Genomic DNA, 14,162 nt, shown 5'->3' on the forward strand with positions numbered 1-14,162 from the left:
GATTGTGACCATGCTGAACAGGCTCCTCCACCTGAAGTGGACAACCAGTGTTGGTTTTTACCTACCTTTGGGGTGCACCATCCTCAGAAGCCGGGTCAGATCAGAGTTGGTTTTGACTCAAGTGCAAAGTGTCATGGCGTCTCTCTTAAAGATGCCCTCCTCTCTGGACCTGACCTCAATAATAGCTTGTTGGAAGTATTGTTGAGATTCAGATGTGAAACTGTTGCAGTAACCGCAGACATAGACAGATGTTTCACAGTTTCACTGTTAGAGAGGACCAACAATCCTGCCAATGACTTCTGTGAGCATCGCATGAAGGTTCACGTGTTTGTCAACACGTAACCAGACGAAGCATTTCTACGTATATCTCACTAACACGGTGCAGCGAATCCGGAGGATTTCAGAACCGAAACAATGGCACTGTGTTTTTACGAGCGCTAACACTGCTGACGTAGGCACACGCTCTGCGACTGTTGCCCTGGTGACAGTGCCTGGCTCAAGGGACCTGCTTTCTTGTTACAGTGTTACAACAGAAACTGAAACCTATGACTGTGTGGGCCCCGAGTTGGATGATGAATTCCGTATCAGATTATCCATAAATGTATCACCTGCAACAGACTCAGGAAGAGAGCAACTGAGCAAAGAATGGCAGACCAATTTTTAACAAGAAATTGAGAAAATTATTCTGGAGTTTGTGGATTTTGCACTCTCTATGTAAGGGTAGGAATTTTAAAACAAACTCCAAAATCATTTGGGAGCCAATTTAAAGAAAGTAAAATAGAGGTAATGTGAGCTCACTTGCTAGAGTGTGTTAAAAGTCTGGCTGCAGCACTTTGCATTGCTTGCTTGGTGTAACAGGGATGATTTGTCTAAGCTTATAAAAAGGCAGTGGATGCATAAAGTTTTCTCTAGTTCAGAGGAGATTATAGCTTGCAATTTATAAATGTTCCTTAAATAAAAGAAGCAGCAACATGAAATAGTTTGTATGCGACTCAAAGTTCACAGGCTGGTCAGCATATGAGCAAAAAAGAAGAAATCACATGACTGGTTCTTTTTCCAGATATTTTTTATTGAAATTTATGCATCAATTTTACAGAAGACAAATCTAATAATATGCTGTTTTCCTTTTTGTAGAATGTAAAAACAATATGAGGCATACATTCCCACCTGATAATTACAACAGTGCCAGTAGATCCAAGCTAATAATACAAATAATAAACAATAATAAACTCACAGTGCTATCCGGTTGTTCAGTGATGACGTGATGAATCCTACTTCCGGGTCTAAAGTAGTCTGCGTTTAATATGGCTTTTGTGTTGTTAACATGTTTAATGTTTTGTATTTTCTTCTATTTGATCTCAAAAAGCTCCTAAAACAGTCAGTGATCACTGTTGACCTCCCTCGGCTTTTATTACCGCTAATCATTTATTTAAGCTCAGTTTTTAAAACCTTAGGATGTAGCTACAGCCCAGCCCATGCAGCAGTATATGAATGACTAACCTCGTATTGTGGATGGATTATCTCAGTTGTTCTCCTGGCTGAAGTTTGGTCCTTTTACAGCATCCTGCCATGCGATTACATTTGTTCCTGACCACCGAGAACACTCACGTCAACTTTTATCGAGTGGAAAAAAAGCTTGTTTATATTATGCTAACATAGCTGTGTCGCTAGCAGTCACGTAGCACATCATTATATAGCAGCTAGCCCAACTTCAGTAACCCTACAAACGTCACTGCTGTTTAGTTTTCTGTCTTCATTTATGCTGGAAGTGATAACAGAGCTGTACGTTTTAATTTGTTTCCAAAACCCCGCAGTCAGGACATGCTATATTGTATTTAGATAGAAGCTAGCGAGCTAACTCCCTGCTAACTTCTAACTCCGTTAAATGTCATAAATTCCGTTTTCATGGATGCCTGGATGTTAAACTCAATTGTTACACCTGGTAGAGCAGAACGCTGATCATTTTATTAAAGATGAAAGACTTTAGACAGTTTTTCAACTCTCAGTAATGCCACAGTGATCGTTTGATATGTGGACCTGCAGCGGAGTTTAGGCCCAGACACGGCTAGTGACGTCAGACTTAACGACCGGATAGAAGTTCAGTTCCTTATTAGTAAGTTATTCAAATTAAAAGAGGGTTTTTACACAGAGGCATTCTGTCAGGACACCAAGGAGAGCAGTGTGTTTCTAGTGAAATCGTAAAACAATCCACTTTCACCTCAAACTGCTCCATAAAGCTACTTGCCTGTTTGAGATTACAGCCATCTTGTGGTTGCAGTTAGTTATCGTTGCGTATAGCTCTGGTCTCCGTGGATCCTGCTGCATAATGTCTCCATTTCCGATGTGTATCCATGTCCTGTTAGCTTGAGCTAATGAAGATGACAAGCCAGCAGCTTTTTCCTGGTTGTTTGCGCGTGCACATTAAGAAAGAACCTATGGACTGATATTAAACTGATGGGAGACCAGCTGGCTCTACCTTCACTGCTCTGAGATCATTTTGTCCTAACGATGAAAGGGGTGGAAAAACATTTTTATGTTGAAGAAATAAAAATGATCCAAGGTTTCTGATCACTGCAAAGGTTAATTCACTGAAGTGCATCAGATTCATGTCAATTTGTACAATTCAGCCTGTTCATGCCACTCTATAAAGACAAGCTAAAGCTTTGTGGCGCACGTTGTCTTGCTGTCTATCTTGGCTCCACATACGCTATAGCTCTTAGTTTTGTTGCTATTGGATTTAGACCAGGAAACATCTGGGATGAAAGTCCAAAATAAGAATTAATGACCTGCACACAAGCAACTGCTAAATGAGCTGCAGCATACTGGCAGCCATGCAGCGTGCCTCATTCCTTGGGAAAGGTCACTGAGATTCACAAGAGATACATATTTCTGTCCTTGCTGGCTGTCGATGGTTTAGGAGCTGACCAATGGTCAATCTCATCCTCGTCTTAAAACGGATTTTCAGACTCTGTCTAATCAAAGCGCTGCTTTCATTCACCGGGTTGAGCAGGTGACTCTTGTATTGAAGGATAGACCCATTACTAGAGGTGCCTGGTCTAACTCTACTGTCAATCCAATAAAGGCAAATAACCTCCTGTTCTGAATCTTCCAAATCTTCGAGCCTCACTGAGTTTCTCTTTGCAGAAAGAATATTTCTAGCAAAGCTTATCGATCAAGATTACGGCGTCCTGTCCCTGATTTCCTGATTTGCAGCTGAGAAAATACAGATAACAGATAAGCAGTGCAGGAACGCACGAGCAGACTTAAAATGCAACAGTGGAACCTTTGATAGAAAAAACTGAAAGAACAAGAACACGTGCACAGAAATACAGACAGCTCATACAGCAGCAGTTGGTACTATCGAGTGTTCTGGTCTGCTCGTCTCTGGGGCTTTTCCACCGGTGTTTTTCCCCCAGTGTAGACTGTCCCCTGTCTGTCCCTTGGCCCAAGCTAGTGCACTTTTTTCAGAACATTTTGGTTGTCATCCACATATTGCTGGAATCAAATATTCTAAACAATAACGTGCAAGAGAGGAAATTAACGTGCAACCACATCATCCTCAAATGTAATTCATTAAAAACAAAAACATTACAATATGAAAACCATCCATTAGACATTTGTCTGAGTCAGAAGAATTTATCATCATCAGCTTGCCGGGTTTCAAAACTGACAAAAGATCATAAATTTCACATAAACATGCAAAACACTGCTATGACAGATTGATATTTTTATAACAGGTGATAAATACTTATGATTGTGAAACACTTTGCATACAGCGCCCTAATGTTAAAGGCTCAGGTCATCAAATTGGGTTTGTTTGGTTTTTTTTAAACAAACCAACAATGATTTTGGTTCGAATACATTTTTGACCTGCCTACACGTGGTTAGTAGAATCAATTCATTGTTTCAAAAGCTTTACATTTTGAAAAAACAAAGAAAATATATCTTTAAAAAAAGCATTGTAGGCTAACATTTGGAAGATCTTTGAGGACCAGAAAAAGCTCTAAGCCCTGCTAAATCAATGCAGTAGCCATAGGTCCAACATTCAGGCCTTTCCAAGGGCGTAGGTGCCAGTGCACAGGTCTGCTGAACTGTCACTGTCGTCAGAGCCTCTGAGTGTACCAACATCATGGAGACCAACCAGCGCCATATCTGGATGAATATCCTCTTCGTCTGACTGCACCAGAGGCTCATCGCTCTCCTGACTGGCCAGTTCCTCTTCTGGCTGCCAGAATACATCCTTGTTGGACAGCTGGTCGTTTGGGGGAGAGGTTTGGTTCGAAGATTCAGAAGAGCAACGTGTAAGGTCTGGACCTATTAGAGAAGACGAGCCTTATTTCACAGAGTACCCGACAAGCTTAATTTTCAGTCCTCATCTGACCGTAATATTTAATGCTTCCATCATTTATAGCTCCTCTGTAGAGACGAGTTGTGTGTTTTTAAGTAGTTTTAAACTTTGTGATCCACAAAAAGTAAAAGAACTGACTGCGTTACAGTCAGGGTGGGTGCAGCGGCTTCGTCATGTGCGATTCATTTGCAGTTTGGATGCGTAGGGGTCAGCACCTCCTGCTCTGACAGCAGCTGGAGGTGACTGCTGCGTGGGGACCGCCACCTGTGAGCGCTTTGGCACGGGTCAGGTGGCCACGGCAGCACCCGGTGCTTGTGGAGAGTAAGAGCGATACGTGCTCTCATCTCAAAAAGTGGTCATAAGTCTTCCTAATAACACCAGCAAAAGTCGCCAGATTTGTCGCTAGTCACTGTTTTTAGAAAAAAAGACGCAAAGGGGGTCTGAAAATCCGCTAAATATAGCAACAAAGTCGCTAAGTTGGCAACACTGGGCAGGGGTCAACCTCAAAAAGAGCTCTTAGATTGTTTTCTGTTTTAGGGTGGAATGATTGTACAGCATACATCTTACTTGAAAGAATGATGGATATTAGTACTGACATTAGTACATATCCATACAGCTGCACTAATACACCTTCAATATTTGGTTAAATGTCCTTTAGCAAGTTTTACTCAATGTTGCTATTAACAAGCTTCTGGCATGATGTAAGCAGGATATTTGACCACGCTTCTTGACAGAGTTGGTAACATTCATTTAAATTGGCTGGTTTACTATCACAGACACAGCTTTTATGCATTTTCTAAATGCTTCAGGTCATTCCAGATGCTTTATATTCACCTTCTTTTACTCATTATAAAACCATTTAGATGGATGTTTGGGATCAATTTCCTGGCTTGTTCTTATGCACTTACTGACTTCCCCTGTATGGACCATTGGAAAAGAACAGTTCAAAGAAATCATGAAAAGTCCAAAATGACCATGACAGCCATGTCCACGATCACTACATGTACACGTCTGACCACAAGTGTGAAATATTGTATTGGAACATTAAACATGCTGATGTTTTGACATGTTTGTATGAGTTTACCAAGCTGATTTTGTTTTGTCAGGATAAATAATTCTGCTTTGTACTCTATGACAACATGTCTTGAGTTGAGATTACCTGATGTCAATGATGATTCAGTAGTGACTTCATCTCCACTGGAGTTGAGGAAGTCATCCAAAGCCTCTTGGTCTGTGTTAGTTAGTGTCACCTGATCCAGAGAGCAAACATCAGCACCTGCTGGCTCTGCAAAAGTAAACGTACACTCCAATTATGCAATTTGCTAAACTTAATATACGAACTCTACAGTTACTGATACATACTACATGTGGCAAACAGTGCATCGTTTCAATCAACAGGGTGTATATTTCACACACGTTCTGTCTTTACACCTACTTTCACTCCTCGTTTCTCCAGAACATGCATCCACCTCTCCAGACTCACTACAGATCACAGTGTTGTCTGCCAGAACACAATATGGATGCCCCTGCAACCTCTCAATCACCACTGCAAACACGGGACTGATCCCCTCACCTCGCCCTTATTTTAATTCTCGGTTGTCTCAGACTTTTTTTTAGTACTCAGTTCAGGTAAAATAATTAGAGTGGGTGATTTTAACATCCATGCAGTTGCTGAAAATGACAGCCTTTGCATTTAATCTCTCATTAGACTCAAATGTAGGGCTGCCACAAACGATTGTTTTGATAGTCGACTAGTCAGATCATCATCCATTGGACGTACAGCGTTCAGCTTATTGCACCAGCAGCATCTGCTCTTATATAACTATCATTAGCTTACAGCTTTAAGCTTTTAAGATGCTAACTAAAAATAAAGACAAGATGATAGTTTATTAAATTTTAATGAAATTTGCAGATTGTCTCGGTGAAGTTTAATAAACTCCTTGCTATCTAAAATATAACAGGACACCGGAGTAAACTCTCGAGCATCTCACACTTCTGATAATCAGCTGTCTGCTTGACGTTTATTCAGCTGTGTGAAAACTTTAATCTCAGCCAAACCGATTTACTCAGGAACAAATAAAATACTAAAAAAAAATATAACATTACATATTACAAATAACATTTGTAAGTTATCTAAGTGACTCATATATCATGTTTAACCTGAGCAGCGAAAGACGGTGGTGGGTTTGAAAACGATTTGCGGGGAGTCCGGTGTTCTCACGGCTCTAGTGAGCCTAGCCCCCGGCTAGCTATCGAGCTAGTGGGTAACAGACGTCTCCGAAAACGTCGGAGCGCTTTTGAAAATATGCGGTGTCCTGATAAACTGAGCAGATATTTGAGGTTTACACAGCTACATTCTCACCTGAAAATATGTTAAACGTTTATTTTGTGACCCAGAAAGAATAATAAGAGTAAAGTTAAAACTAACTAGCTGCTGCCATTGTTGGAAACTGAGCTGGGCTATGCATTTGTCGGAGTCTTCGGCCTACAAAAGTGGGCACAGTAGGATGCGGTTCCTGAATTTGGACACAGCTACGACACCGGACACAGCTGCTTCTTCTTCGGGGTTTAACGGCAGCTGGCATCCTTGTACATGCAGTGCTTCTGTCTCGGTCCGTTATCACACTCTTAAATCCTGCTACTTATTCCTGCGTCTTTTGGGATCTTACAAAGCTTCAAACGACGCGTCGACTATTAAATTAGTGGTCGACGATTTTGATAGTCGACTAATCGTGGCAGCCCTACTCACATGACTTCTAAAAATGTAAAAGAGGCTGTATGTGGGCTCTTTTAATGGGCTACATACCCCAGGCCTTCAAATTAGCAGTAAATAACCATTGCTTGAAAAGCCATCACTTGACTCAGCTGTCTTAGGATAAGCTCCAACCTTCCTTTTATCTCTGTAAACCAGCGAACAGATCATCTGCAGAGGCTTATTGAAGAGTTTCAGTCAGGTTTCAGAGCTCATCACAGCACAGAAACAGCTTTAGTGAAGGTTACAAATGATCTTCTTATGGCCTCTGACAGTGGACTCATCTCTGTGCTTGTCCTGCTAGACCTCAGTGCAGCTGCAGGTATTAAAGGTACTGTGGTACAGTGGTCTTCCTCTCCTAACCCCCAACTAGTCCTGGCTGATACAGTTCAATTCAATTTATTTTGCAGCAAATTACAGCAGCACTCGCCTCATGGCACTTTGTATTGCAAGGTAAAAACAACCTCTAGCAGAACTGTTTGGGCTGATGGCAGGAAGAGAGGACAAAGACACCGTGGAAGAGAGAATAACAATAATGACTAAATGCAGAGTGGTGTATAAATACACAGTGAGTGAAGAAGCAACACCCAGTGCATCATGGGAATCCCCCAGCAGCCTACGTCTATTGCAGCATAACTAAGGGAGGATTCAGGGTCACCTGGTCCAGCCCTAACTATATGCTTTAGCAAAAAGGAAAGTTTGAAGCCTAATCTTGAAAGTAGAGATAGTGTCTGTCTCCTGAATCCAAACTGGAAGCTGGTTCCACAGAAGAGGGGCCTGAAAACTGAAGGCTCTGCCTCCCATTCTACTTTTAAATACTCTAGGAACAACAAGTAGGCCTGCAGAGCGAGAGCCAAGTGCTCTAATAGGGTGATATGGTACTACAAGGTCATTAAGATAAGCTGTGCTCCATCTTATATATGAAGAGATGGAGCCGATGAAAAAAGCCCATTTGGAGGAAGATATGGATTGTTTTTTATTATCCTGAAGTTATTCACCATTAGTCATTTTCTTAGCAGATGTCTTTGTTTGGGTGTTAAAGGCTATTTGTCATTTCATTATTTATACATTTTCATATAGTTAGACAAAGTAGTGTTAACAATCTTTCATTTGTCTTACCTCTGTTCTGCAGGTATCCAGTGGACAGGTATTTTTCCACATCTTGGTTAAAGGCTTCTTCGTAGACTTTCTGTCGCTCTCTCAGTTTTTGCTGCATGACCAGCTCCAGCTCTGCTACTTTCTGAGCATGCTCAGAACCCAACTCCTCTACAAAACAGGAAGAAACGCAGCTTAAACAACATCTGCTGGTATTGTACCAGGTTTACCATTGTTGAGAATAACATGTAAGAAACTGGAGGATGAACACGCAGAAACTCACCTTCGAGTAATTCCAACTCCCTCCTATTTACAGAAAGGAAGATTTTCATTAATCACATAAACATTTAAGGTCATTCTGTTTCTCTGACCGTTTAAATAATGTGGTGACACTTCTGCTTTTTCACTTTGAATGTAATTAGTGTAATCAAACTGACAGGAGTCACAAAGACACTCAAAAATGACAGCCATAAATCTAAGACAATACATTTCACTGATGCCTGCCTATGTCTATATAAATGGTCTGTTTTTGATGTTTATAATTACATAAAGATCATTTTATCACTTTTTAAATCAGTTTGATTTTAATATCTCACATACAAAGGTTTTTCATTAAGAAGGAAAAATAAACTGTCATACCTTTTTTTTTTCTTGTAGTTTTCTGATTGGTTGATATGTTGCTGTTTGGCTGTCTGCTGCTCACACTGCAAACACAGTACCTCCAGGTAAACCAGTCTGCTCTCCATTTCCTCAAAGTCGCCTTCCAAATGAGCTGGAAACAATCGCACATAAACACCACAAAAACCTGCATCTTTGTTCCATTTTGTCAAAAACACTGCCCATGTGTAAAAAGTCAAATTCTGTTGTCTTTGTTGGCCAGATTGTTTCGGTCACTTTAATATGAGCAGTGCAGGAAGAGCTGCTGGAAAATGTGAAGCCATAAACTGCATGTCCTTGGAATTACTGATATACTAAGGTGCTCACATACAAGTTGCTTTTTAATACAATCTCTGTTAATAAGACTACATTTAACGTATTGTTATCATCCCTTTACTAAGTTTCTCTCATTGCTTAAGTCAGGTTAACAATCTAACAAATTTCCCACACGTGGACTAATAAAGGTTTATCTTATTATTTTGTATCAACACTTGACTAAGCTTCGTAGCATAGCTGTCAGACCTCGGTGTAAAGCATTACTCAACATGGAAACTTGAGGTTTTGTGTTCAATCCTTAAAGTAGAAGCTCTAAACGCTGAGGCGGCTGACATCATATCATCATCTGACCCGCTGACTGTCATCTGACCACAGAAATGAACACGAACCTATGTTAGCAGTGATGGCATCAAGATCGCTGATAAAGGCTGGCAAGCTTTGCAGTTGTTCATGCAGTTGTGTTAGTGACGTCATTTTTCTCTCCCAGTGTGCTGAGAGCATCACTATGTCACCATCCAGTGCCTGAAACAAACAGAGGTGTGACCGTGAGCAGACCAGAGGCAGTAGGAACTGTTAGGTCGTCTGTGATCGCCACCGGCACAAAACCACAGGCTGTCTAACTGTTAACTAACTGAATATAAGCAGAGCTGATTCAGAGTCGTTGTTTTTATTTTTCAGGTTGAAGTCACTGTGTTGTCCTGCAGCCACTTCCTTAGTTGTAATCTATGAATTGCTAGAAATCACTGTATCTGTGAAGTGCTGAGCTTAAAAAAAATTATAAAGAAATACAAACATAAACATTTATTTATGCCGTTCTACTTTTAAAGAGCCTACGAACTGATTCTGGATTTAACAGGAAGCCAGAACAGGAGAAATCTGCTCTCTCTTTCTAGTCCCTGTCAGGACTCTTGCTGCAGCATTTTGGATCAGCTGAAGGCTTTCAGGGAGTTTTTAGGACTTCCTGATAATAATGAATTACAGTCGTCCAGCGTGGAAGTAATAAATGCATGAACTAGTTTCGACTTTCACCAGTGTTACTGTACAATAACAATAAAGAGCTAAAACTATAAGTCTGATTAATATGATGAATGAGAATGTAATGAAAGATGAAAATGATAAGAAGAACAGAAGCCTGGTTTTAAGAGTTCACAGTTGGAAATTTCAACAGACTAGAGACCAAAGAAAAGCCATCTGGTGTCCGTATTTGGTTGGACATGTTTCTCAGATTTTTAGTAACCTCAATCACATGTGCATTTAGAAGCAAAAGTGCAGGTCTCTACATCTCTAAGACATTCCTGCAGTTTAACTAATTCATGTGCATCATCTGGCTTCATGGACAGATAGAGCTGAGTGTCATCTGCACACCAATTAAATTGTAATGCAACACCTTTGAATGATACTGCCTAAGGGAAGCATGTATAATAGGCCAACTGGTCCTAGCACTGAACTCTACATTACGCTCAGTGTGTGAAGAGGACTCTCCATTTACATGCACAAACTGGAGTCTATTAGATAGATATGATACAAACCACTGCAGCACAGTACCTGTAATACCTACAGCATGTTCTAATCGCTCTAATAGGATATTATGGTCGACAGTATCGAACGCTGCACTGAGGTCTAGCAGGACAAGCACAGAGATGAGTCCACTGTCAGAGGCCATAAGAAGATCATTTGTAACCTTCACTAAAGCTGTTTCTGTGCTGTGATGAGCTCTGAAACCTGACTGAAACTCTTCAAATAAACCTCTGCAGATGATCTGTTAGCTGTTTGACAACTACTCTTTCAAGGATGTTTGATATAAAGGAAGGTTGGAGATTGGCCTATAATTAGCTAAGACTCCTGGCTGGGTGACGATGAGGAGGAAGCAACTTTGTGTAGGAAACCTGGTCTTGTTAAGAGACAGCATTCATCCCACTTTGGATGGCACAGCTCTCATTTCTAGAAATCTGGCCACATTTATTAAACGCCCCAAAAAGTGACGATCCAGAGTTGGGACCAGGAAGCAGAGCTCCAGTCTTACGTACCTAACAGATCATCTGCAGATCACACAATGAGTTAAACTGCAGGAATGTCTTAAAGACATAAAGACCTGGATGGCCGCTAACTTTCTGCTTCTTAATTCAGATCAAACTGAGGTTATTGTACTCGGCCCTGAAAAGCTTAGAAATATGGTATCTAAGCAGATTCTTACTCTGGATGGCATTACCTTGGCCTCCAGTAACACTGTGAGGAACCTTGGAGTCATTTTTGACCAGGACATGTCCTTCAACGCACATATTAAACAAATATGTAAGACTGCGTTCTTCCATTTGTGCAACATCTCTAAAGTTAGAAATATCCTGTCTCAGAGTGACGCTGAAAAACTAGTTCATGCATTTATTACTTCCAGGCTGGACGACTGTAATTCATTATTATCAGGATGTCCAAAAAACTCACTGAAAAGCCTTCAGCTAATCCAAAATGCTGCAGCAAGAGTCCTGACAGGGACTAGAAAGAGAGAGCATATTTCTCCTGTTTTGGCTCCAGTTTGGATTCAGGAGACGGACACTATAACTTTTCTTCAGTCACTAATGAATATTAAAACGACCCAGCTTTGCATTAATGTGACAGTCGCAAACTCTATACAACTGATATTCAAGCAACCCCAGACAAACAGTGGAAAAAAGAAAAGAGGTATCATACCCTCGTTCAGTCCTACTGTTTTACTTACACAATAATAATTTTAAAAGAGGTTTTTTAGTTCTTCTACCTCTTAAATTTAGGTAAACGAACGATGCCGCGAGACGTGAAAGTAGATTTCTAACAAGGCAAAAACAGAGAAATAGCTCGTACCTCTGCAGCCTGAGCACAGTCCTTCGTTCTTTTATGCAGCAGAAACCAACTCTCCTCATACCTACAAATAATCATTTTAACAGCATAAACACAACTTTTATATCAAACTTCCTAATACACTCAATGTGTGTGTGTGTGTGTGTGTGTGTGTGTGTGTGTGTGTGTGTGTGTGTGTGTGTGTGTGTGTGTGTGTGTGTGAGGACACCTGTTCAGGACTTCCAGGCCAGCACTGAAATGAGGAACATGCTCTTCAAACCTGGACAACAGACAGACGGATCACACAATGTTTGTCTGTCACAAATGAAGCTGCTTACTTACATGGGCAGCTTGTTATGGCTAGCCATTTCTGCTAATCCTTATACTCCAATGAAACAACACTGCATTTATTGCATTATATCCAGACACTAAGTTGAGTTTCCTGAGGAATCTTAAGCCTTTTTCAGGCATAGGATAAGCAGCACAGTGATGAAGTGGTTAGTACTGTTACCCGACAGCAAAACAGGTTCTGAATCAAACCTGCTGGTTGGCTGGTGAAACTCAGCCTTCCACAAGAACGTGGCTGGTCACCGTTACTTAATGATTTAACAGGAGGCAGCAAATACTTTCTCACACAGGGTCAGTAGTTTTGAACAGTTTATTTGTTTTGTTTTTTTGAAGAATTCAGTGATATAAAAACACTGGCACCTGCCACGACTACCTCTCAGCCTCCCAGCAGACACACCTGTGGTATCAACTTCAACATTTCAGGGAAGTTGTTTTCTGGCCTTTACCTGGAGGTCGAGGTCACTGAGGTTTGATCTCCTCCAAGATTTTTAGTAAATGCATGTATGCTATCAATTCTCAGTATCACATTCACAAGATTTTCAGAAATCTTGACCTCTGACCTTTAGGTCACCCCGAGATTCAAACTATGGATGTTCCTGGTGACTAATTTCTTAATTGACTAAATGAGGAAAAAAACATAGACTAACCCACTAGACTAAAACTAAGAAACACTCAGATATTAATTTCAGTTTGAGAACTGTTTAATGGAAAACGTCGAACTAATGAACTCACTAAATGATGAATCATGCCGCTTAAATTTGCGGCATATATATATATATATATATATATATATATATATATATATATATATAAACTTTTTTTTAGACCCAGCTCTCACCTGGGTCTCCTCTTCATTTTGGTATTTCTTGATTTGTCTCCAAGTGTCTTGAAGCTGTGGGGAGACAAGAAAAGGAAAAAGTCAGCTTAGCCGAGATCCTCTTAGAGCGGATCAGATTTTTGGGTCAACCCACTGAGACTGATTCAGGTGATTTTTAGTGCAAAATATGTCGAGGCTCGGTCTCTAACTTTCTGAACATTTCAAAAAGTTTAATATTCATCCATTAAAGTTAACATGAACTGTAGTCAGAACACACGCTGTCTGCAGGCTGCATTATTTTCAGTTTAGTGTGAGACTCATATTCATTCAAATATTGACAGCATCTCCATGACCACATTGTTACAAAAACGCATTTAAGTCAAGAACACAAAGTAACAAACTAAGGTAACTACCGTCTGTTACCTTGGTAACTGACTCAGAGTTAACGCTAACTCTATTTGATGAGATAACAAACGCGTTATTAGCTGAACCTGCTTCTTAGAATAGAGCCCGATTACACACACTCTCCCTCAAACACACAAAACAGCTGCACTCCAAAAGTTTGTTTGTGGGAGGGGGTCATCACATGACTATCAGCTGACAGCAGTAACGTAAACAGCTGGGATCGCACCAGTTGGCACGCTAACAAATGGAAATTAGTACTGGGTATGCTGACGCATTCAGCCAGCACAAAAGCAGAATAAGAACTGGTTGGTTGGTTGGTTGGTTGAGTAACCGCTGCTCTCTGTAGCACACACTGCAGTTGTTTTTTCATTAGCTATCGTTACCTGCTATGCTACACGCTGGCAAGACCTAATGCACGAACTCAGCTAACGTTACCCAAAGTTCACTAGTGCAGAAAACAGCGGACCAACCCCGTTGTGAAATCCTGCTGGACGATGTGAAGCTTTTCTCTGAAGTTTTCAAACATGATTCCTCTCGGACACGCGCGATTTCGGTCCTGACAGCTAGCTGCAGCCACCGCTCGCTCTCGTCTTGTTGACGTTTATTAGCGGCTGCAAACAGCAGAACGGTGCATTACTGCCACCCACTGTTAT

General features: G+C 40.8%; 1 protein-coding gene across 1 annotated transcript; it reads right to left on the reverse strand.

The window, feature by feature from the left end:
- Nucleotides 1-3,553: 3,553 nt before the first annotated feature.
- LOC113031610 (dysbindin-A-like) lies at nucleotides 3,554-14,138 on the reverse strand. Its single transcript, XM_026183837.2, has 10 exons — nucleotides 13,980-14,138; nucleotides 13,126-13,179; nucleotides 12,169-12,219; nucleotides 11,964-12,024; nucleotides 9,518-9,650; nucleotides 8,835-8,967; nucleotides 8,479-8,501; nucleotides 8,220-8,366; nucleotides 5,508-5,633; nucleotides 3,554-4,314 (listed from the first exon to the last, which is right to left on the reverse strand). The coding sequence occupies exons 1-10, from the start codon at nucleotides 14,033-14,035 to the stop codon at nucleotides 4,046-4,048; spliced, it is 1,053 nt and encodes a 350-aa protein (XP_026039622.1). The 5' UTR covers nucleotides 14,036-14,138; the 3' UTR covers nucleotides 3,554-4,045.
- Between the last annotated feature and the right edge of the window lie 24 nt (nucleotides 14,139-14,162).

This window comes from Astatotilapia calliptera, chromosome 11 (assembly GCF_964374335.1).
Source record: "Astatotilapia calliptera chromosome 11, fAstCal68.1, whole genome shotgun sequence".
In the NCBI taxonomy this organism is placed as follows: domain Eukaryota; kingdom Metazoa; phylum Chordata; class Actinopteri; order Cichliformes; family Cichlidae; genus Astatotilapia; species Astatotilapia calliptera.

Bases quoted from the DNA above. Each gene is read 5' to 3' on its own strand.
- LOC113031610 (XM_026183837.2), bottom strand. From the start codon at position 14,035: ATGTTTGAAAACTTCAGAGAAAAGCTTCACATCGTCCAGCAGGATTTC. The intron at 13,180-13,979 runs GTTGGTCCGCTG...GTCTCCCCACAG, and splicing joins CAGCAGGATTTCACAACGGG to CTTCAAGACACTTGGAGACA. The intron at 8,968-9,517 runs GTTCGTGTTCAT...GATTGTTTCCAG, and splicing joins TGCCATCACTGCTAACATAG to CTCATTTGGAAGGCGACTTT.